Below are 25,654 nucleotides of genomic sequence, written 5' to 3' on the forward strand. Positions count from 1 at the left end.
TTTTCATGTTTCATTTTCACAACTTTTAGTCCAAAACTCAAAACAGATCATCAAAAAGGTAGTTGTTTCAAAACTCTAAGTACATTTAACTGACCAATTTCATACAGTCCTTTTTCACCAAACTTAATCAGTGTTTCATCTAGAAATACATGTTTCACATTGCAACACATGTTCATATAAAGTATTTGCCTTTTACAATGCAATGCAGAGTTCACACTGCTTTACTAAAACTGCGTTGGCGAATATAGTACTGTAATAGAGTCATGCAACGATTTCAGTGGTTATGTGGTGAACAAACCAAATTAATGCACAATGAAAGGTTTTGAATGCAAGACTGTCCATGTTACAAGTGTTACCAGTTTGGAGCTTTGTACTAAGAGTTTTGGAAACTCATCACATACTTTTGAAAATAAGACCAAAGCAATAAAACAAAACTGTAATATGTAATTAGGGGGGTGTGAGTGGGTTATTCAACAGTGGGTTTCAAAACAGTTTTTAGATGACCATCTATTGAAGTCCCTGTTTGTGTGTTGGTTTGTCCCACAGGCTAAAGAGATACCAGGTATCACCATCTTCCGTTCCTCCACCACAATGTACTATACCAACGCTCAGCTATACCTGGACGCACTGCAGGAGAAGGTAGTGTGATTCTTTTATGACCGGTATACGCCCACACCATTCCAACACAGAAAATCTGCATTTTAAAATACTTAAAACAATTCTTAAAGAAAATGATTTCAAATCAAATCAAATCCAATTTTATTTGTCACATACACATGGTTAGCAGATGTTAATGGGAGTGTAGCGAAATGCTTGTGCTTCTAGTTCCGACAATGCAGTAATAACCAACAAGTAATCTAACTAACAATTCCAAAACTACTGTCTTATACACACAAGTGTAAGGGGATAAAGAATATGTAAATAAAGATATATGAATGAGTGATGGTACAGAGCGGCATAGGCAAGATACAGTAGATGGTATCGAGTACAGTATATACATATGAGATGAGTATGTAAACAAAGTGGCATAGTTAAAGTGGCTAGTGATACATGTATTACATAAAGATTCAGTAGATGATATAGAGTACAGTATATACGTATACATATGAGATGAATAATGTAGGGTATGTAAACATTATATTAGGTAGCATTGTTTAAAGTGGCTAGTGATATATTTTACATCAATTCCCATTTTTAAAGTGGCTGGAGTTGAGTCAGTGTGTTGGCAGCAGCCACTCAATGTTAGTGGTGGCTGTTTAACAGTCTGATGGCCTTGAGATAGAAGCTGTTTTTCAGTCTCCTGGTCCCAGCTTTGATGCACCTGTACTGACCTCGCCTTCTGGATGATAGCGGGGTGAACAGGCAGTGGCTCGGGTGGTTGTTGTCCTTGATGATCTTTATGGCCTTCCTGTAACATCGGGTGGTGTAGGTGTCCTGGAGGGCAGGTAGTTTGCCCCCGGTGATGCGTTGTGCAGACCTCACTACCCTCTGGAAAGCCTTACGGTTGTGGGCGGAGCAGTTGCCGTACCAGGCGCTGATACAGCCCGCCAGGATGCTCTCGATTGTGCATCTGTAGAAGTTTGTGAGTGCTTTTGGTGACAAGACGAATTTCTTCAGCCTCCTGAGGTTGAAGAGGCGCTGCTGCGCCTTCTTCATGATGCTGTCTGTGTGGGTGGACCAATTCAGTTTGTCTGTGATGTGTATGCCGAGGAACTTAAAACTTACTACCCTCTCCACTACTGTTCCATCAATGTGGATAGGGGGGTGTTCCCTCTGCTGTTTCCTGAAGTCCACAATCATCTCCTTAGTTTTGTTGACGTTGAGTGTGAGGTTATTTTCCTGACACCACACTCCGAGGGCCCTCACCTCCTCCCTGTAGGCCGTCTCGTCGTTGTTGGTAATCAAGCCTACCACTGTTGTGTCGTCCGCAAACTTGATGATTGAGTTGGAGGCGTGCGTGGCCACGCAGTCGTGGGTGAACAGGGAGTACAGGAGAGGGCTCAGAACGCACCCTTGTGGGGCCCCAGTGTTGAGGATCAGCGGGGTGGAGATGTTGTTGTCTACCCTCACCACCTGGGGGCGGCCCGTCAGGAAGTCCAGTACCCAGTTGCACAGGGCGGGGTCGAGACCCAGGGTCTCGAGCTTGATGACGAGCTTGTAGGGTACTATGGTGTTAAATGCTGAGCTGTAGTCGATGAACAGCATTCTCACATAGGTATTCCTCTTGTCCAGATGGGTTAGGGCAGTGTGCAGCGTGGTTGAGATTGCATCGTCTGTGGACATATTTGGGCGGTAATCAAATTGGAGTGGGTCTAGGGTGTCAGGTAGGGTGGAGGTGATATGGTCCTTGACTAGTCTCTCAAAGCTCTTCATAATGACGGAAGTGAGTGCTACGGGGCAGTAGTCGTTTAGCTCAGTTACCTTAGCTTTCTTGGGAACAGGAACAATGGTGGCCCTCTTGAAGCATGTGGGAACAACAGACTGGGATAGGGATTGATTGAATATGTCCGTAGACACACCAGCCAGCTGGTCTGCGCATAGTCTGAGGGCGCGGCTGGGGATGCCGTCTGGGCCTGCAGCCTTGCGAGGGTTAACACGTTTAAATGTTTTACTCACCTCGGCTGCAGTGAAGGAGAGGTTGCGTCAGTGGCACTGTATTGTCCTCAAAGCGGGCAAAAAGGTTATTTAGTCTGCCTGGGAGCAAGACATCCTGGTCCGTGATGGGGCTGGTTTTCTTTTTGTAATCCGTGATTGACTGTAGACCCTGCCACATACCTCTTGTGTCTGAGCCGTTGAATTTAGATTCTACTTTGTCTCTATACTGACGCTTAGCTTGTTTGATTGCCTTGCGGAGGGAATAGCTACACTGTTTGTATTCGGTCATGTTTCCGGTCACCTTGCCCTGATTAAAAGCAGTGGTTCGCGCTTTCAGTTTCACGCGAATGCTGCCATCAATCTACGGTTTCTGGTTTGGGAATGTTTTAATCGTTGCTATGGAACGACATCTTCAACGCAAGTTCTAATGAACTCGCACACCGAATCAGCATATTTGTCAATGTTGTTGTCTGACGCAATACGAAACATATCCCAGTCCACGTGATGGAAGCAGTCTTGGAGTGTGGAATCGGATTGGTCGGACCAGCGTTGAACAGACCTCAGCGTGGGAGCTTCTTATTTTAGTTTCTGTCTGTAGGCAGGGATCAACTAAATGGAGTCGTGGTCAGCTTTTCTGAAAGGAGGGCGGGGCAGGGCCTTATATGTGTCACGGAAGTTAGAATAGCAGTGATCCAAGGTTTTGCCAGCCCTGGTTGCGCAATCGATATGCTGATACCATTTAGGGAGTCTTGTTTTCAGATTAGCCTTGTTAAAATCCCCAGCTGCAATGAATGCAGCCTCAGGATGTATGGATTCCAGTTTGCAAAGAGTCAAATAAAGTTCGTTCAGAGCCATCGATGTGTCTGCTTGGGGGGGAATATATACGGCTGTGATTATAATCGAAGATAATTCCCTTGGTAGATAATGCGGTCGACATTTGATTGTGAGGAATTCTAAATCAGGTGAACAGAAGGACTTGAGTTCCTGTATGCTTTTGTGACCACACCACGTCTCGTTAGCCATAAGGCATATGCCCCCGCCCCTCTTCTTAGCAGAAAGATGTTTGTTTCTGTCGGTGCGATGCGTGGAGAAACCAGCTGGCTGCACCGACTCCGATAGCGTCTCTCCAGTGAGCCATGTTTCCGTGAAGCAAAGAACGTTAGTCTCTGATGTCCCTCTGGAATGCTACCCTTGCTCGGATTTCATCAACCTTGTTGTCAATAGACTGGACATTGGCGAGATGTCTCCGGAGTCTGACCAGAAGACCGCTACGTTTCCCTCTTTTACGAAGTCGTTTTTTTGGGTCGCCAGCTGGGATCCATTCCGTTGTCCTGGGTGAAAGGCAGAACACAGGATCCGCTTCGCGAAAGTCATATTCTTGGTTGTACTGATGGTGAGTTGACGCTGCTCTTATATTCAGTAGTTCTTCTCGACTGTATGTAATGAAACCTAAGATGACCTGGGGTACTAATGTAAGAAATAACACGTAAAAAAACTAAAAATTGCATAGTTTCCTAGGAACGCGAAGCGAGGCAGCCATCTCTGTCGGCGCCGGAAGTCAACTTGACTCATATTGTAATGAATTATAGGTCATATCTAATTGAAATCTGTAAACACTGGGCAGTTGCTTTAAATACACACATCAGTAGTCATATGATTAGTACAATTGGTCAATTGGAAACTTGCTTGACTACAAGGGCAATATTGGTCACACCTTTTTTTTTACATTTGTTTTTACTCGTAGCCTATACTATTTAAGAAACTGTAGTTTCAATCCACAACCCTAACCCTAACCCTACGTAGATGACAACAGAGAGTGGCATTGGTGGGGACAATGCGAATCGTTTGGGTAGCCATTTGACTAGATGTTCAGGAGTCTTATGGCCTGGGTGTAGAAGCTGTTTAGAAGCCTCTTAGACCTAGACTTGGCACTCCGGTAGCGCTTTCCGTGTGGCCGCAGGTAAAACAGTCTATGGCTATGGTGGCTGGAGTCTTTCACAATGTTTAGGGCCTTCCTCTGACACCGCCTGGTATAGAGGTCTAGGATTGCAAGATAATTGGCCTCAGTGATGGAATGGGCTGGGCCATTAGCCCTACCGTCTGTCGTGCTTTGAGGTCGGAGGCTGAGCAGTTGCTACCGGAGTGCCAAGTCTAGGTCCAAGAGGCTTCTAAACAGCTTCTACACCCAGGGCATAAGACTCCTGAACATCTAGTCAAATGGCTACCCAAACGATTCACATTGCCCCCCCCCCCACCAATGCCACTCTCTGTTGTCATCTATGTCACTTTAATTAACTCTACCTACATTTACATACTACCTCAACTAACTGTATCCCAGCACATTTACTCTGTACCGGCAACCCCCTGTATACAGTTGAAGTTGGAAGTTTACATACACCTTAACAAAATACATTTAAACTCAGTTTCACACAATTCCTGACATTTAATCAGAGTAAAGATTCACTTTCTTAGGTCAGTTAGGATCACCACTTTATTTTAAGAATGTGAAATGGCAGAATAATAGTAGAGAGAATGATTTATTTGAGTTTTTATTTCTTTCATCATATTCCTGGTGGGTCAGAAGTTTACACACAGTCAATTAGTATTTGGTAGCATTGCCTTTAAATTGTTTAACTTGGGTCAAACATTTTGGGTAGCCTTCCACAAGCTTCCCACAATAAGTTGGGTGAATATTGTCCCATTCCTCCTGACAGAGCTGGTGTAACTGAGTAAGGTTTTTAGGGCCTCCTTGCCAGCACACACTTTTACAGTTCTGCTCACAGATTTTCTATTTTACCTTTATTTAACAAGGTAGGCTAGTTGAGAATATGTTCTCATTTACAACTGCGACCTGGCCAAGATAAAGCAAAGCGACACAGAGTTACACATGGAATAAACAAGCGTACAATAACACAATAGAAAAAAAAATGTCTGTTTACAGTGTGTGCAAATGGCGTGAGGAGGTAAGGCAATAAACAGGCCATAGTAGCAAGTAATTACAATTTAGAAAATTAACACTGGAGTGATAGATGTGCAGATGATGATGTGCAAGTAGAAACACTGGTGTGCAAAAGAGCAGAAAAGTAAATAAAAACTATGTGTATGGGCTATTTACAGATGGGCAATGTACAGCTGCAGCGATCGATTAGCTGATGTTTACAGTTAGTGAGGGAAATATAAGTCTCCAGCTTCAGCGATTTTTGCAATTAGTTCCAGTCATTGGCAGAAGAGAACTGGAAGGAAAGGCGGCCAAAGAGGTGTTGGCTTTGGGGATAACCAGTGAGATATACCTGCTGGAACGTGTGCTACAAGTGGGTGTTGTTATGGTGGCCAGTGAGCTGAGATAAGGCGCAGCTTTACCTAGCAAAGACTTATAGATGACCTGGAGCCAGTGGGTCTGGCAACGAATATGTAGCGAGGGCCAGCTGACTAGATCATACAGGTCGCAGTGGTGGGTGGTATATGGGGCTTTGGTGACAAAATGGATGGCACTGTGATAGACTGCATCCAGTTTGCTGAGTAGAGTGTTGGAGGATATTTTGTAAATAACATCGCCAAAGTCGAGGATCGGTAGGATATGTTTGGCGACGTGAGTGAAGGAGGCTTTGTTGCGAAATAGGAAGCTGATTCCAGATTTAATTTTGAATTGGAGATGTTTAATATGAGTCTGGAAGGAGAGTTTACAGTCTAGCCAGACACCTTGACAAGTCAGAACTGTCCAGAGTAGTGATGCAAGTCTACCGGGTGGGTGTGGGCAGCGAACGGTTGAAAAGCATGCATTTAGTTTCACTAGCGTCTAAGAGCAATTGGAGTCCACGGAAGGAGTGTCGTATTGCATTGAAGCTCGTTTGGAGGCTTGCCAACACAGTGTCCAAAGAAGGACCAGATGTATACAGAATGGTGTCGTCTGTGTAGAAGTGGATCAGGGAATCACCCGCAGCAAGAGGGACATCGTTGATATATAGAGAGAATAGAGTTGGCCTGAGAATTGAACCCTGTGGCACCCCATAGAGACTGCCAGAGGTCCGAACAACAGGCCCTCCGTTTTGACACACTGAACTCTGTCTGAGAAGTAGTTGGTGAACCAGGCTGTTGAGTGTGCCGATAAGAATACGGGAGATTGACAGAGTCATAAGCCTTGGCCAGTTCGATGAAGACGGCTACACAGTACAATCTTTTATCGATGGCGGTTATGATATTGTTTAGTACCTTGAGCACTGCTGAGGTGCACCCGTGACCAGCTCAGAAACCGGATTGCACAGCGGAGAAGGTACGGTTTCAAAATGGTCAGTGATCTGTTAATTAACTTTGCTTTCGAAAACTTTGGAAAAGCACGGCAGGATGGATATAGGTCTATAATAGTTTGGGTCTAGAGTGTCACTCCCTTTGAAGAGGGGGGATGACCGCGGCAGATTTCCAATCTTTAGGGATCTCAGACAATACGAAAGAGGTTGACCAGAATGGTAATAGGAGTGCAACAATGGCAGTGGATAATTTTAGAAAGAGAGGGTCCAGATTGACTAGACCAGCTGATTTGTACTGGTCCAGGTTTTGCAGCTCTTTCAGAACATCTGCTATCTGGTTTTGGGTGAAGGAGAAGCTGTATAGGCTTGGGCAAGTAGCTGCGGGGGGTGCAGAGCTGTTGGCTGGTATTGGAGTAGCCAGGAGGAAAGCATTGCCAGCCGTAGAGAAATGCTTATTCTAATTCTTGATTATCGGGGATTTATCGGTGGTGACACTGTTACCGAGCCTCAGTGTAGTGGGCAGCTGGGAGAAGGTGCTCTTGTTCTTCATGGACTTTAGTGTCCCAAAACATTTTGGAGTTTGAGCTACAGGATGCACATTTCTGTTTGAAAAAGCTAGCCTTTGCTTTCCTGACTGACTGCTTGTATTGGTTCCCGACTTCCCTGAACAGTTGCATATCGCAGGGACTATTCGGTGCTATTGCAGTCCGCCACAGGATGTTTTTTTGCTGGTCGAGGGCAGTCAGGTCTGGAGTGAACCAAGGGGTATATCTGTTCTTAGTTCTACATTTTTTGAAAGGGGCATGCTTATTTAAGATGAGGAAATTACTTTAAAAGAACGACCAGGCATCCTCGACTGATGGGATGAGGTCAATATCCTTTCAGGATCGCCGGGCCAGGTCGATTAGAAAGGCCTGCTCGGAGAAGTGTTTTAGGGAGCGTTTGACAATGATGAGAGGTGGTCGTTTGACCGCAGACCCATAGCGGATGCAGGCAATGAGGCAGTGTTCGCTGAGATCCTGGTTGAAGAAGGCAAAGGTGTATTTGGAGGGAAAGTTGGTCAGGATAATATCTATGAGGGTGACCATGTTTATGGATTTAGGGTTGTTCCTGGTGGGTTCCTTGATAATTTGTTTGAGATTGAGGGCATCTCTCTTAGATTGCAGGAAAGCCGGGGTGTTAAGCATATCCCAGGTCACCTTTCTCCTCCAAACATAGCGATGGTCATTATGGCCAAACAGTTCTATTTTTGTTTCATCAGACCAGAGGGCATTTTTCCAAAAAGTACAATCTTTGTCTCCATGTGCAGTTGCAAAATGTAGTCTGGCTTTTTATGGTGGTTTTGGAGCAGTGGCTTCTTCCTTGCTGAGCGGCCTTTCAGGTTATGTTGATATAGGACTCGTTTTACTGTGGATATAGATACGTTTGTACCCGTTCCCTCCAGTATCTTCTTCACAAGGTCCTTTGCTGTTGTTCTGGGATTGATTTGCTCTTTTCACAACTACAGTACGTTCATCATTTTTTTTCTAAGGTTTTGGCTGATTTCTTTTGATTCTCCCATGATGTCAAGCAAAGAGGCACTGAGTTTGAAGGTAGGCGTTGAAATACATCCACAGGTTCATCTCCAATTGACTCAAATTATGTCAATTAGTCTATCAGAAGCTTCTAAAGTCATGACATCATTTTCTGGAATTTTCCAAGCTGTTTAACAAACTATTGTTTTGGCAAGTCAGTTAGGACATCTTCTTTGTGCATGGCAAGTAATATTTCCAACAATTGTTTACAGACAGAATCATTGACTAATAATTCACTGTATCACAATTCCAGTGGGTCAGAAGTTTACATACACTAATTTGACTGTGCCTTTAACAAGAAATTAGTGGAGTGGTTGAAAAACAAGATTTAATGACTCCAACCTAAGTGTATGTAAACTTCCGACTTCATCTGTATATTGTTATTTTTTTCTGCTGCTCTTTAATGACTTATCTTTTATTCTGATCCGTATTTTTTTAAACCGCACTGTCGGTTAGGTGCTCGTAAGTAAGCATGTCACTAAGTTCTACACCTGTTGTATTCGGTGCATGTGACTAATAAAATGTTATTTGATTTGATTGAAATGAACAATATTAATGTCAGTTGAGAACTCTGAACATTCCAGTAATAATAAGAGGCAAAATCAGTACTCATCTGAAAAATAATGTGCATAGGGTTCTTTGGTTGAAGGGTTCTACTAGAAATATTCAGAGTTGATGACAACTCAACGACTATGAATGAACTTGAGACAACGGCATGCCATATTAGGCTGGCTTCACTTGCTTGTGAGAAGTTGTCAGTCTGACGTGGATGTGTTCATGTGCTTTAGTACTCTGAACAATTCTTCAACCAATAAGATTTTAGATAGGTTGATAACATTGCTAATAATGAAGTTAACTAGCTTGCTGAACATTGACAATATGGTCAGACTAGCTTCATTATTCATATTGATAAGGAATTTGTCGTCATCTTTTGGTTGAACGAGTAAAAGGTCAGTGGTGAAACATCACAACTCGGCAACTCGGGTAACAACATTTTCTCAGTTTCCCACTTGTCATTCTGACTTGGATTCGGGGTCATTCAATTGAAATTTCCAACTGGGAACTAGGAGCTTCTGATAACTCCAATAGGACGTGGACACGGCCTTAGGCCATGAAACACGTTGATTGGCCCGTGAGTGGCCATGCCCTCGTCACACCTACAATGTATTTATTAAAACAGTCGTTTTGTGCCATTTCCACTGTGAAAATAGTGCACATTTTTCGGACACACCCCTGTGGTTGAAAATGTGTTATTAGGAATTGTGGTTGGGTGCAGGTGAACAAACAGCTGACCCACGTATGACTAGTGTTTGTGTGTCTTTCTCAGAATTGCTTTCTCTCTCATTCACTCTCTTTATCTCAAGCCCTCCATTTCATTTTCTTACACAGAGTGGAATTGACATTGGAATGCTGCTGATGAAAAAGAAGAAAAGAGACACTGAGGAAAAGAGAAAAGATGAGAAAGAAAAAAACAAAGCCAAAAAACAGGCAAAAAAGGTATAATACATATCCAACACACATATCAGCTGATGTACGAAGGGATATATAAATACAGTTATCTTAACACCACCGTTCAAAAGTTTGGGATCACTTGCTTCTACACCTGCATTGCTTGCTGTTTGGGGTTTTAGGCTGGGTTTCTGTACAGCACTTTGACATATCAGCTGATGTACGAAGGGCTATATAAATACATTTGATTTGACTTAGAAATGTCCTTGTTTTTGAAAGAAGAGGACAAGTGTCTAGTTTGAGAAACAGACGCCTCACAAGTCCTCAACTGGCAGCTTCATTAAATAGTACACGCAAAACACAGGTCTCAACGTCAACAGTGAAGAGGCGACTCCGGGATGCTGACAATGGGACCAACCTGACAGGGTTTTGATATTTAGGCGGAGTTCCACAGAAAAATCCATATCTCAGACAGGTCAATAAAAATAAAAGATTAAGATGGGCAAAAGAACACAGACACTGGACAGAGGAACTCTGCCTAGAAGGTCAGCATCCCGGAGTCACCTCTTCACTGTTGACGTTGAGACTGGTGTTTTGTGGGTACTATTTAATGAAGTTAGTTTCTAGGCTGTTTCTCGCATGGAATAGCCTTCATTTCTCAGAACAGGAATAGACTGACGAGTTTCAGAAGATAAGTCTGTTTCTGGCCATTTTGAGCCTGTAATCAAACTCACAAATGCTGATGCTCCAGATACTCAACTAGTCTAAAGGCCAGTTTTATTGCTTCTTTAATCAGGACAAACAGTTTTCAGCTGTGCTAACATAATTATAAAAGGGTTTTCTAATAATCAATTAGCCTTTTAAAATGATAAACTGGGATTAACTAACACAACGTGCCATTGGAACACAGGAGTGATGGTTGCTGATAAATGTAGATAATCAATAAAAAAATCTGTTGTTTACAGCTACAATAGTCATTTACAACGTTAACAATGCCTACACTGTATTTTTGATCAATTTGATGTTGTTTTTATGGTCCAAAAATGAGCTTATCTTTCAAAAACAAGGACATTTCTAAGTGACCCCAAACTTTTGAACGGTAGTGTAGGACTAAGAACCACACACACAAAAATTGTTAGTGACCTTATTTCTCTTCCCTTCCCAGAATGGTGTGAATAGACGCCTACCCAACAATACAGTCCATCCAGATGACAAGAGGGATGAGGAGAAAGGTTCCCCAGACCTGAAATTGAACCAGACAGCCATTGCCCTAGTTGACCGACCCATCAACGGACAGGTGTGTAGTGTAATGTACTACAGTATAGTGAGGCATTTAAGCAAAACAATTGTGTAGATGTTTGTACCCTGAAAAGATTCAGATATGGAGCCACCTCAGATTTGGCCCCTGGGGCGTGGCAGCCATTTTTAAAAATGGCAGCATATGGCAACAATATTTTAAACAGATTGTTTTGAGCTAAACACACCAAATCTGGCACAGAGGTAGATTTATGTAGCCTGAAAATATTTACATCTGGAGCCACCACACATTTGGCATCTGGGGTCCATGGTGGCCATCTTACAAAATGGCCACTGTCGGTAATAAAATGTTACAATTCTGAGGGCCTTTTTTGAGATACACGCACCACATTTGACACAGAGGTAGATTAATGTGTCCTGGAAAGATTTAGAGATTGAGACATCATATATAAAAAAACAGAGCTAGATTTATGAACCCTGAAAAGACTTAGATATGGATCCAACACATAGTTGTCCCCTGGGGTCGTGGCATGTTACACAATGGCCGCTGTTGGTAATACAATGTTACAGTACTGAAGGGCTTTTTTTTAGATAAACTTTCAAAAGATGGCATATAGGTAGATTCCTAGGGGCATGCAGGTGGGGCAACCGAGCTATATTGTGTACAAGTAAAGAGAGCTCTACATTATTATTATGAGATGAATTCTATGGAGGCTGTGCTGTGTATACGTATGAATATTTGTGTTTTTTGATGTTTCATCTTTGTTTCTAAACCTTTTCCTTGGGAATTTATAAATGTATAAAAACAGATGGGAAAGAAATAGTGTTGGGGAAGAGTTAAATTATTGACAGACTGGCTGTGCAGTCTCGCTGTTCTACTGGTCACTCTTGTGGCGATGGATGGGATTGTCGGCCCGGGTGGCTTGGACTGATGGCAAGTGTCTTGGACCCTCCTATTCCTGACCAGTGTCATATGGTTGGACCCATTTTGGTATGTGTGTGCATGGGGGTGTGTGGGGGCATGGGTACACATGTACGCACGCATAAACATGGATTGAGTATGCTCGAGGGTAATGCCTGCCATTGGTTGATGTGCAGCATACAGTTGAAAACAGGGATTTAGGTCAGGTCCAAGGCCAGGACTTTATTTTGCTTAGAAGCCACTAGTAAATTAGCTGGGTAATGTCAGGGCTTTTGATGCTGTACTCATCTCTTTCTATTCGGTGTATGGCTCCAGAAAATGTATTTATTCTACAATTTGGCCTACTGTAATGTACTGTGTTACTGTTACAGTTTTTGGTTTTCAGGTGATCCAGGGCAAGAAGTATAGACCAAAAATATATCAATCAATCAAAGTAGTATAGGCAATAACTTTTTGTAGATTAAAGGTTTGTAAAGTAGTGGTACAGTCTGCAACCTTTTAGTAAAATGTATGTCACGATCCAGGGGCCAAATCTATGATGGGACTATATCTAAATATTTTCAGGGTACATGCATCTTCCTCTGTGCCAAATTTGGTGTGTTTATCTAACATTGTATTACTGACAGTGGCCTTTTTGTAAGATGGCCCCCACGGCCCCCAGGGTCCCATCAATCAAATGTATTTATAGAGCCCTTCTTACATCAGCTGATGTCATAAAGTGCTGTACAGAAACCCAGCATAAAACCCCAAACAGCAAGCAAATATGTGTAGAAGCACGGTGGCTAAGGAAAAACTCCCTGGAATGGCCTCAAACTAGGAAGAAACCTAAAGAGGAACCAGGCTATGAGGGGTGGCCAGTGGTCTTCTGTCTGTGCCGGGTGGAGATTATAACAGAACATGGCCAAGATGTTCAAATGTTCATAGATGACCAGCAGGGTCAAATAATCACAGAAGGTGCAACAGCTCAGCGCCTCAGGAGTAAATGTCAGTTGGATTTTCATAGCCGATCATTCAGAGTATCTCTACCGCTCTTGCTGTCTCTAGAGTTGAAAACAGCAGGTCTGGGACAAGGTGGCACGTCTGCTGAACAGGCCAGGGTTCAATAGCCGCAGACAGAACAGTTGAAACTGGAACAGCAGCACGACCAGGTGGACTGGTGACAGCAAGGAGTCATCAGGCCAGGTAGTCCTGAGGCATGGTCCTAGGGCTCAGGGCATCAGAAAGAAAGAAAGGAGAGAGAATTAGAGAGAGCATAGTTAAATACACACAGGACACCGGATAAGACAGGAGAAATACTCCAGATATAACAGACTGACCCTTGCCCCCCGACACAAACTTTTGCAGCATAAAAACTGGAGGCTGAGACAGGAAGGGTCGGAAGACACTGTGGCTCCGTCTGACGATACCCCCGGACAGGGCCAAACAAACAGGATATAACCCCACCCACTTTGCCAAAGCACAGCCCCTACACCACTGGAGGGATATCTTCAACCACCAACTTACTATCCTGAGACAAGACCGAGTATAGCCCACGAAGACAGGAACAGGACAGGAAGATCATGTCACTGACTTGACGCACCCCTCCTAGGGATGGCATGGAAGAGCACCAGTATGCCAGTGACTCAGCCCCTGTCACATGGTTTGAGAAGAGAATCCCAGTGGAGAGAGTGGAACCGGCCAAGCAGAGACAGCAAGGGCGGTTTTTGCTCTAGTGCCTTTCCGTTCACCTTCACACTATACCCAATCATAAGACCTACTGAAGAAATGAGTCTTCAATAAAGACCAAAAGGTTGAGACCGAGTCTGCTTCTCTCACGTGGATAGTCAGACCCTTCCGTAAAAATGGAGCTCTATAGGAGAAAGCCCTGCCTCCAGCTGTTTGCTTAGAAATTCTAGGGACAGTAAGGAGGCCTGCGTCTTGTGACCATAGCGTACGTGTAGGTATGTACAGCAGGATCAAATCATAAAGATAGGTAGGAGCAAGCCCAGGTATTGCTTTGTAGGTTAGCAGTAAAACCTTAATCAGCCCTAGCCTTAACAGGAAGCCAGTGTAGAGAGGCTAGCACTGGGGTAAAATGATAAACATATTTTGGGTTCTAGTCTAGATCATTGCAAGTTTATTTAGTGCTTTATCCGGGTAGCCGGAAAGTAGAGCATTGCACTAGTCTAACCTTGAAGTGACAAAAGCATGGATTCATTTTTGGGCAGAAAGTTTCAGATTTTTGCAATGTCACGTAGTCTAAATCTGTGGTGGCTCCATATCTCAATATTTTCATGATAGATGTGTGTGTGTTTCTCAAAATAGAATTGTAAAATGGTGTTATCGTATATGGCTAGCCCATAATGCTTTTGAAATGTGTATTTTATCAGAGCAGAGTAAAGATTGAAACTCTGTCTCTCTGTCAATCTAAGGTGAACTGGGGTTTTGAGCAGCAAGGTAACGGGTTCGACCAGGACTCTAAAACTGATATTCATGGCAATGATCACATAACCCAGATGTCCAGTACCGGAAGAGAAGGGGAGATGGGGAGGAGCTCCGTCAACGACACACACACCATCATCCTGGATCTATCCACAGCCAACTTTGCTGACACGGCCACTGTGAAGACGCTGAAAAATGTATGAGTGTGTGTGTGGTTTTGAACAATGGTGATGAAGGAGTGGGGTTTGAGTGCTAAGGGGAGAAAAGGAAAGAGAGAAAGAGGTTAGGTTCACAGATGTTTTCAGAAATGTGTTATTGTTAGTTTCTTTGTATCCAGTCTTCTTATGTAACATTGTTTGCAGTCGCTCTCCTGTGTGGCCTTGTGCTCAAAAGAAACAAAAGGTCTTGTTTTCTGTGAGTTGGCAGGCCTAAATTATATTTTTATGTACCTTATGTACATAAGAGGCATAGATAGAAAGAGGTGGAAATGAAGAGGGGTGGAAGAGAAAAACAAGATAAATCCAAACTGGTGTAACAAAAACAGTCCGAGAGAAACATGGACTTCTTATTTGACCTTCTCTGTCTCTCACTTTCTCTTTTTTTGCAGATATTCCTAAACTACAGAAAGATTGACATTGACATTTATTTAACTGGATGCCAAGGTGAGTATGTGTCAGTGGAGGCTCCTCAGAGGAGGAAGGGGAGGACCATCCTCTTCATTGAAATTCTGAAAAAAAACAAGTCAAACATATATGTAACATAAAATATACTCACGTCCCCAAATCATTTATTAAACAACACAGTTTAGCAATGAAGGTCTACAGTATATTCAACAGCACTCTGTAGCATAGCACCGTAGTTTCCGTCCTCCTCTGGGTACATTGACTTCAATACAAAACCTAGGAGGCATGTGGTTCTCACCCTTTTCAATAGACTTACACAGTAATTATAACAACTTCCGGAGGACATCCTCCAACCTATCAGAGTTCTTGCAGTCTGACATGTTGTCCAGAGAATGAACGTAGTACTGAAAGCATAAGCTACAGCTAGCTAGCAGTGCATAAAATGTGGTGAGTAGTTGACTCAAAGAGCGAGAAAGACAATAGTTGTACAGTTTTGAACAAATTAATTAACAAGTGAAGGAGAAGCAAGAAATAGAGAGATTTAGATTTTTTTTAATTATTTACTTTCTCTTTCTTAGCTAGCGAATGCAGCTAGCTAGTTTAGCCTACTCAAACACCCGGCTCAATCTCAAACAGAGAGGGATGCTATGTTAGCTAGCTGGCTATCCAACACTGAAACTCTTCCAAGTCAAGATAAGCTTCTGGTTTTATTAATTTATTCCTACCAGGGCCCACCGGTGTAACTGCTCAACTGCACACTATACTGCATAATTGTAGTGGGTTTACTAACGCGTTAGATCTAGTAGCTATGTTGATTATGACGTTAATATGGTGACAACAATGTAGGCTGTGTGTAGAGGTTAGCGGTTATTATATCAAGGTTTGGCTTGGAAAAGTTTTTTTCGCCTGGTCAAATACAGCTGATATTTTGTTAATGAAGTCCACAAGCGAAGGGAAAAGGTGAGGAGGAAAGCGCATAGATGCTAGAAGGAATTATAGGTGGCTGATATGAAAGTTAAATGTGTTTGCGTTTGATCAGGGGTTGTATTCATTCCACCGATTCTGTTGAAAAATGTTTATTTAACGCTAGCAAACGGAGTGAAACAGAGATAAACATGTATTTTATTTTACCAGCTAAGTTGACCGAGAACAAGAGCCGGGATGAATGAGACAATTGTAAACATACCTGAATTTGTCCAATAAAAACTATCATTTGCAACTGTTGGACTAATAATTACACTCTAGATGCTGGCAAGAGTGTGCAAGACAGTATTGAATGTGTCAATATCTGTCACCTTGATTACTAAAATGCATCTTAACCTGTGTACCTACATGGTAAACGTTAATTCATATGCTAGGTTGTAGCAACCTCATGATGGATATAGGAAACATTTTAGTATCATGTAGTAGCCTAAACCTATCATTGTTACGTTGAGCTGGGTGAATGGAAAAGGAATGACAGTCATCCAATATGCTGTAATAGAAACACTGTAAGGCCATGCTCATAAAAAAGAATCGCCATCCCTCATCTTAAAATGGCACCGACCGCCACTGGTATGTGGTAATTCAGGCTCCAGCGCTCTGGCCGTAGCTTGTGTTGTCTGTGTGTGTGTGTTTGGGGTTCACGTGTGTATTGTCTAACCTGGTTTGTCTCTCCTCCAGTCTGTGTGGTGGAGCAGTTATCGAGTGCAGGCTTCTTCTCTGAGTCCATCCCTAAAAGCTGTCTGTTCACTACGATCCACGACGCGGTGCTACACAGCCTCCGACTGCATGGGGCCTCAGACGTACCCATCATCTACGAGTATGCTCTGGTGAGTGGAGGAGACTTTGAGCTACTTTCTTGTTATTATTTCTTAGGCTACCTAGAAATGCATTAATTCATATAGTCACAGAATCATATCTTATGTTCTGACCCTATCTCCTCTTCTGTTAGGACTTGACCTGCACTACCAAGATGTAACCAACAGGGGTCACTTTGTTCCTCTTCCACTCCACCTTCATCTGCCATTGGTTCCCCTCACCTCTTTCCTCTCTGTGAAAGAGAATGCACCACCGTGTGTGTTTTGCCGGTTGTACCAAGGCAGTTCCCCCTTCATGTTATGTTAAATAACTGAACACAAAATACCTCCCCGAAATAAAACTATAAAACTCCCCAATATATTTGTCAGCCACCTAAGATGTGTCGTCTAGTCAGCAGTTCACTTCACCTCCCCATCCCCCCCTCTCCCTATTTAATCCATTCCTCCTAGGGCCAGTGTGTCCCAGACAGTAGTATGTCCTGTTCCTCAGGGGCCTTCTCCAATATATATATATATATATATATATACACACACACATACACATACATACAGACACACACACATATATACACATACACACATAAATATACGCACATACATACACACAGTACCAGTCAAAAGTTGACACACTCATTCAAGGCTTTTCTAAATTTTTACTATTTTCTACATTGTAGAATAATAGTTAAGACATAAAAACTATAGAATCATGTAGTAACCAAAAACATGTTTAACATTTGAATTTCTTCAAAGTAGCCACCCTTTGCCTTCATGGCACACTCTTGGCATTCTCTCAACCAACTTCATGAGGTAGGCACCTAGAATGCATTTCAATTAACAGTTGTGCCTTGTTAAAAGTTCATTTGTGTAATTTATTTCATTCTTCATACATTTGAGCCAATCAGTTGTGTTTTAAAATATAAAGAAAAACCCTTGAATGAGTAAGTGTCCAAACTTTAGACTGGTACTGTATATATAAAAATATAACACCCTTGCCTTTTTTTTCTCTTTTTGCACTGACTTTGCTGATAGCTACTTTGAGGAAAAATGTAATTACTCTCACTGAGATGTGGTTGTCCCACCTAGCTATCTTAAGATGAATGCACTAACGGTCAGTTGCTCTGTATAACATTGTCTGCTAAATAACTAAAATTTAAATTATAATTGCTTTAATAACATTGGCTCTAGCTAACTCCTCTGTCTCTCATAAGCTAGGGTTATACGGTTTCAATACCAAGGGGAAACATACAATGGGTAATTTCTTAAGCCTCATTGCTGATTTTGAAAATTATGTAAATCATCCTAAAACAGAATCATGGTAGTTCAATATCCACTGAATGAGTATGAATAGCAGCTATTCACTCTGCTATCCAAAGGTGTTTCTATCATATCACTGACAACTTTAGCATTTTAGCTAATTAGCAACAACATAGCATCCTTCCCCTAACCCAGCTAACGTTAGCCACAACAATTTGTAACATATCATGCAGTCCAGGTTGGCATCATGTAGCCTTGAGCCACATCTATACATCGTGTATTTCAGGGTCAAATCAATGCCAAAGGGAGTATAGTTCTTCCCTAGTTTGAACACTGTTATAGAGCTAATCTCTTTGTATCTTTCTGTATTTTCCTAAAGAGGATGTGAATAATTCATATTAATGTGCATTTTGAACATTTTACTAAATTGTTCATTTCCTGATCTAAGTTAATCTACTTTGAATACGATTTGTAATTTTCTAGCATTGATCGAACACACACTCCAATATCTTAGTAAAAATTATTGTTTGAGTACATGGCTAAATAAACATCAGTAAAATGAGCAGATCTGTTGTGTGATTTATTGTGTTTATCTGTTTCATATTCAGCACTTGTATGATTGAATACACTTCTGAAGCATAGCTGCACTCTTTATTCTCTCCAAAATAATACCCTACACATTTCATCATTAGTTACACATTGCAGACTAGGTGAAACGTATTGTGTCCTTGAGCGAGGCACTTTGCCCAAATTGCTCCTGCAGTTGCTCTGGATATGAGTGTCTGCTAAATGACTAAAATGTACATGTAAATGTTTTAGCCTGGTCCCAGATCATATCTTTATGTGCTTTAAACATATCTCCTGACTAATCATGGCATGTAGTTGGTTCAAGACCATACCGATCTAAGACCAGGCTATGTGTGACTCTCTGATAGTAACCGTCAGTGATTGAGCTTTGAGTCTATCTGCAAATACATATATTTGTTTCATTTCTTAAGGTATTGGGGGCAGCATTTTCAATTTGGATAAATAGCGTGCCCAATTTCAACTTCCTGCAACTCATGCCAAGAATATAAGATATGTATATTATTAGTATATTTGGATAGAAAACACTCTGAAGTTTCTAAAACTGTATGAATCATGTGTGTGAGTATAACAGATTTTATGTAGCAGGCAAAACCCAGAGGACTAACCGTTCAGTTTTTTTATGTCTCTGTCTGTTCACTGAGTTCTCATTGGCAAACAATATTTTTTAGGAACTTGTTTTCAGTTCCTACCACTTCCACTGGATGTCTCCAGTCTTTGGAATTTGGTTGAGGTTATTCATTTGTGCAATGAAGAAGTAGGGCCATCCTGGAACAGGGTAACACTGTTGAGAGTTGACCAAGACTTGAAAAGTAGTGTTAGTTTCCTCTCGTCCTCTATTGAAAACAGATAGACTTGTCTTCAATTTGATCGATTATTAACGTTTAAAAATACCTAAAGTTGTATTACAAAAGTAGTTTGAAATATTTTAGCATAGTTTATAGGCAACTTTTTAAATATTTTGTAGTGATTTTGTTTGCCCCTAATAAATAGACATTTTCGATATATATGGACGGAATTATTCGAACAAAAGAACCAATTGTGATGTTTATGGGACATATTGGAGTGCCAACAAAAGAAGCTCGTCAAAGGTAAGGCATGTTTTATACTTTATTTCTGCTTTTTGTGTAGCGCCTGCAGGGTTGAAATATGCTACCCTCTTTGTTTACTGTTGTGCTATCATCAGATAATATCTTCTTATGCTTTCGCTGAAAAGCCTTTTTTTAAATCTGACATATTGGTTGGATTCACAATGAGTGTAGCTTTAATTGAGTATCTTACATGTGTGATTTAATGAAAGTTTGATTTTGCCCAAGTGGGACGCAACCGTCCCCTATACCATAAGAAGTTAAAGTGCTTTCTGGACCGTTTTTCAAAATTCTTTCGAATTTTGTGTCAATTACACACGTATAAGAACTGTATCAACATACTTTAGTCGTATTTTACTATCATATTTTTTTAGTTATTTTTTACTTGTGCATAAGGCATATGTTTTGTCCATTTGCAATATGATTTAATAGGAAGTCAAAAGTCGTAGCAATGAGACATGATAGTAGCTACTACAACAATTGGATACCACGAAATTGGGCAGAAAAAGGGGTAACATTTTAAAAAATAAATAAAATAAAAAGTGCTTTCTGGACCGTTTTTCGAAATTGTTTCGATTTTAAGTCAATTAATCATGTGTAAGAACTGTATGAATATACTTTTGTAAAATGTTATTATCATAATTTTTTAAAATTGTTTTATTTTTACTTGTGCATAAGGAATATGATTTGTCCATTTGCAAAACGATTTCATAGGAAGTCAAAAGTCACTTTTTTTCAAATGCACGTGCATTTGCAATATGTTTCAATGGGCATTTACCGTCACGAATTTGGTATGCTCAAAAATCATGCAGAATTGCAAAATTGACTGACCTGATGAACACAGGATGGCCGGGCAGTGATAGTTGTTCCTTTCCATCACTCGTTGTGTTGATTTCATCATGTCCATTTGGCGATGTTTTTTCACTATTGAATCATATTGTAAATGCACGTGCATTGTTGTGCAACTGGTAACCCAAAAATAAAAATATGGTTGTAAATGCATTTACCGGGACTCCTATTGTCCATGCCCGCTATGGGAGTACCCTACTACAGCCCTCTATCCATGGGGGCCGTCCTGAGTACTTTATGGACTGTTTAAAATATTCTGATGAATACGCATTGTTTTCATGATTTCATTATGTCCATTTGTTTATGTTTTCTTACTTTTGCAAAGTCACTGTGCATTTGCAATATGGTTCAATGGGCAGGTACCATCACGAATTTGTCATGCCATAAAAATCCTGCAGGAATGTGAAATTGACTGGCCCGATGAACTCGGGATGGCTTTGCAGTGATTCTGGTTCATCTCAATCGCTCGTTAGGGTTGATTTCAGAATGTCACTTTGGTGATGGTACCTCACTGTTTAAACATATTGCAAATGGACAAGAGTCAACTAGCAAGTCAGTGTCCATCAGTCAATTAGATATTATTCTGACACCAAACTGACACCAAACCCACTTTTTCCAACTCGTTTAGTAGCCAACTATCACATACTTCAGAGCTGGCCCAAAATTCACAACGCCTTCGGTTCAAACCATAAAAAAACCCATAAAACACGTAGTTACGTTCTAGCTGCGGGTTCATTTCTTATGTTATGTGTAGGCCTAGCTGAGGCGACCCCGAATCCCAAGTTTCAATTCAATTGGTCCTTCGGTGCCCAAGTAAAACCCGAATTGTTGCTGAAAATCCACATTTTTCCATGCCTTGCTACGGGGTCCTTGAATGAGCTATCGGACAGAAACGTTGGGGTCCGTCTCTATGGGCCGAGCCAGTTTCAATGCACCTAGCCTTGCGTCTCTGAGACTTTTCTAAATGTCGTCATTTTCGTAATGGTCCAAATTAATTGAAGTCATTGCAAATGTACGAGGCTGTTTCTCGGTCCGAGAAACAGGTTTTTAAGTCACTAGCTCTTTACGCCAAGTATTTGTTCAAAGCCCGAGCCACTACTTTGAGTAAAAAAATAAGCCGGTTAGCCGGAGTGAAGTCAAACGCCTGAGCAAAAAGTCTCGGCGTCATCTCTGTCAATTTCTCTTGAAACAAGATACCTGGCTCTGACAGAAGCAAATCCTCTCCAAAAATACGTTGAACCCGTAAGTGTTCCTCTCCACCGAAGTCTTTAGTAAAAGCCGAAAGGCTTGTGCGTAATGAAGAGAAACCAGAGTCGTATGGAAGCCAGAGGTCGGGGCCCAAGACACACTCTGTGCAATCTAGGCCAGTTTCCCGCGGGTGGTTGCCGAACCCACTCTTCCAAGTTTTCGAGGGCTGTGGGGAAAAAGTCACACACACACTCTCCTGGCCAACGTTTATATATTTTTTTTTAAAGTAAAATGGAGGGAAACGGGGGACCCCATGAAGGGTGCTTCGCCCTTTTTCCAGTTTATTCTTTCCTTCTCTTCTTCTGCTACCTGTTTACATAATTTGGTGTATTTTATTTCCTTGAATGGGCAAAAAGTGTTGCACCGTTTCCGGAGGCACTGAGTCGATGCGTGGAGCGGAAGAACCGGGTTGATGCGTGGAGCAGAAGGAGCAAGCCCCATTTCCGACTCCCTGTTTGAAAAATCAATTTAATATGTAGTCTCCCAATGGGGGATGTATCAGATATTAAACTGATGAGAACAGATGATGATGATTCAAAGTTTTATTCTTCCTTTCATACATCCAAACGGTGAACAATTCACACATTTATAACATATCCAAACAAAACGTTTTCATGACGAAAAAGCCACTGGTTTCAAAACGTTGTACCACCACATCTTAACCAGTTTAGATCCTTGAGGCGATTGTCCAGACCACAGCAGGGGTTCCCACCACCGGGGCCACACAAACGCTCCGTCTAATCTCGTCGTACAGATGTCTGTGATCCCAACCTACTCGGGCGACTTCAACCTCGGGATGCGCACGCAGCCACTTCGCCGCATGGCTGAAGTGCCACGGCAGCTGTTCAGCCCGAGGACCTGTGTTGGACCACACCATTTACACAGTAAACCGCCGCTCCCAGGGACCAGCAAGCCCTCCACCCATGCATCAGCCCTAATGGCTCCATATAGTGCACGAAAAGGAGTGCCGAGAGCAGGCATCCCTGCCTAACCCCTGAAGAGAGGCCAAACACGTCGCCCAGATGGCTGTTTATGCTCACCCGGCACCCCGCTCCCACATACAAAATCTTGATCCACTTTATAAAGCGATCACTAAACCCTAACCTACCTAACACTCTGAAAAGAAAAACCCTACTGACGCGATCAAAAGCCTTGGCCTGATCAATCGCAGCTACCATCAGAGGTAGACTTCTATCCTCGACCCAGGCGATGGAGTCCCTGATCAGTTGGAGGTTCCACCTAATGGAACGGCCTTCCACCCCACACGTTTGATCCTCATGGACAACGTAGGAAAGGGCTGTGCGCAAACGGTCTGCCATGACCTTAGCTAGTATCTTATAATCTACGCACAGCATGGTCAACGGCCGCCATTTGCTAAGATCGGCGGTGTCTCCCTTCTTGTAGAGGGACAGCGCCTACAGCCATTGACCTGCCCAGGACTCCAGTCTCGAGAACGGCCGTCAGGACTTCGAGTACCACCGGTCCAAGCAAACCCCAAAATTTGAGGCAAAACTCAGCCGGCAGTCCAATTTTGCTTTCACCTCTAGAAACCTTTCTATATTATAATTAGGATCGCTGTCACACTTCCCCATTTTTTCATCTAATTTAACTCTCAAATCATTTTCTTTTCTTTTCATCCTACTTCACTTTTTCCTTGCATATCTTATACTAAAAAAAATATTTTTTCCTTAACCTTGTTCCATCATAAACACGTATCATTCTCTTTCTGCTTCTCCTCCATTTCACATGTTATCAAAGATGTAAGTGGTTTACAATAATCCTCATCCCCCAAATAACTCTCATTCATACACCACGTACCACCCCTTGTTCTTTCCTTTTCTAAACCTACCGAGAAAATTAAACATGCATGGTCACTAAAAGTTGTAAAAACATACTTAATAGCTTTCATAAAATCTCTTACACCTTCTTTAACCAAAACCTGATCTATTCTAGTTGTTTTAATTCCCCTAAAACCACCTGCCTTCTAGAAAATTCCCATTTATCAGGATTTTCATCTCTCCATATGTCTAAGTTTTTTCTCAAACATCATCTTCTTTAAAACCGCCCTAGATGCATAATTTCTAAAGATAGCTCCACTTGTCATGTCTAATATGTCCATTTTCACATTAAAATCTCCCACCACAATGCAATTTCCCACACACCATCGTCCCACTTCAATAAATAAAACCTTGCGCTCTATTTCGTTATTTGGCGCATAAACATTTATCATTCTAAAAATCATATCCATATACTCAAAATCTAAAACTAAAATCCTCCCATTGTTATCATCATGCATATGTACCACTTTGTCCACCACATCCTTCCTCAATAAAATAGCAACGCCACTAGAATTCCCCCTACCATTATTCACAAAAATAAAATACCTCCATATTTTTTTTTTACTTTCAATACACAATCATTGTCCCAATAGGTCTCTTGTAAACACAAGATATCCACGTTCTTCATTTGAATTATATTTTGAAATTTGTCCATTGTCCTTAAACGATTTACATTTAGGGACATACAATTAACCATTTCAATAAATAATAAAATAAAAAAATGTACCTTCATTGTCCTTTACTTGTTGTCTTGTTTTTTCCCTTTTCCATCCTTTTTCACGTCCCCTGTTTTCCTCTTATTCTGTCTACCTTTTCAGTGTCGTCTGTATCGAAATCAACTCTAAATCCATCTCATCCAACCAACTCAAATTCTTATTTTCCGTGTCTGTTGTGCTTTCTGTATCCATTTCCGTCTCCTCTATCGTTGTCAGCGTCCCACTCCCCTCCACTTCACCTCCTCCCGAGGCACCCATATGTGCCGAGCCTCCGATAAAAACTGTGCGTCCCCAGTGCCTACACCCAGCACAACCTCCCCCTCCTCCTGAAAAGTCGCTCTTCTCATCTCTGAATCCATGCTGCTCCCTATTTCATCCTCCCTCTGCTTCGCCACCTTCTCGCTCTCCTCCGCTCTTTTCCACATACTCTTCTCTGTCATTTTCTTCTCCAAGCGGTGATACAGCTGCTTCATCGAATAGCTCTTGACTTCTCTCCACACTTGCACTCCTATGTTCTTAACCTGCATCCTCCGCAAACTGCCCTCTCCCTTTCTCTGGCATAGTGTCCCTGGTTTCTGCCCTTAAAACACCTAAAGTCAGGGCAGTCTTTTAAAATATGTCCAGGTTGAATACACAAGCGACACACCCTGACCTGCTTGTCATGAATCACCCTGAAGTATTCGCCCCCCTCCTGTGTCACAAACTTTGTGGAGTACGGAAAAGACTGCACGGTGTCAGTGAACTTCACCTTAGTATGTCGTTCCATCCACGATCTCAGTCCCCAGCCAAACTCTCCTTCGGATATCCGTGAGGGCAGCTACACCCCAGCTGCGCAGTTTTTCCAGTATAGCGCAGTCTTCAATATAAACCGTCAAGTTCATAAACGACACTATTAGTTCGTTTGTCATCTCGTCTCTCACCATTATCTTCGTGTCCTTCATCATGAAACATCCATTAACCTCTCTTTTCCTTTTGCATCCCGCATCGTGACTTCATATTTCCGGTCTCCTTTTATTCTGCACCCCACCACCTTTTTCAACTGCAAAAATCAAAAGTATATTTCAAAAGCTGTTGAAATATAACCAACAAAGCGCTCAAGAAAAAAAAAACCTTGTGCAAACACTCACTCACAGCTCTATCAACCGCACCTGTCTCACTTTCCTCACCGGAAGCGCGTATTCAGGCTGGTATG

The 25,654-nt window shown here is 42.0% G+C and overlaps 1 protein-coding gene and 2 non-coding genes across 3 annotated transcripts in view; 1 reads left to right on the plus strand and 2 right to left on the minus strand.

Moving 5' to 3' along the window:
* Positions 1-17,490, plus strand: part of LOC110508401 (solute carrier family 26 member 6) — a 45,185-nt gene extending 27,695 nt beyond the window's left edge. The window contains exons 13-19 of the mRNA XM_036966779.1: positions 547-639; positions 9,803-9,910; positions 11,028-11,159; positions 14,453-14,659; positions 15,070-15,124; positions 16,748-16,896; positions 17,019-17,490. Coding sequence (XP_036822674.1) covers positions 547-639; positions 9,803-9,910; positions 11,028-11,159; positions 14,453-14,659; positions 15,070-15,124; positions 16,748-16,896; positions 17,019-17,045 — 771 coding nt within the window. The 3' untranslated portion in view covers positions 17,046-17,490. The remainder of the gene's footprint in view (positions 1-546; positions 640-9,802; positions 9,911-11,027; positions 11,160-14,452; positions 14,660-15,069; positions 15,125-16,747; positions 16,897-17,018) is intronic.
* A 4,369-nt stretch (positions 17,491-21,859) lies between these two features.
* On the minus strand, positions 21,860-21,976 carry LOC118944894. The gene has a single exon (XR_005040299.1). It is a non-coding gene; the product is annotated as a U5 spliceosomal RNA (small nuclear RNA).
* Positions 21,977-22,261: 285 nt separating this feature from the next.
* Positions 22,262-22,452, minus strand: LOC118944893. Its single transcript, XR_005040298.1, has one exon. It is a non-coding gene; the product is annotated as a U2 spliceosomal RNA (small nuclear RNA).
* Positions 22,453-25,654: the final 3,202 nt, after the last annotated feature.

This window comes from Oncorhynchus mykiss, chromosome 28 (genome assembly GCF_013265735.2).
Source record: "Oncorhynchus mykiss isolate Arlee chromosome 28, USDA_OmykA_1.1, whole genome shotgun sequence".
Taxonomy (NCBI): Eukaryota; Metazoa; Chordata; class Actinopteri; order Salmoniformes; family Salmonidae; genus Oncorhynchus; species Oncorhynchus mykiss.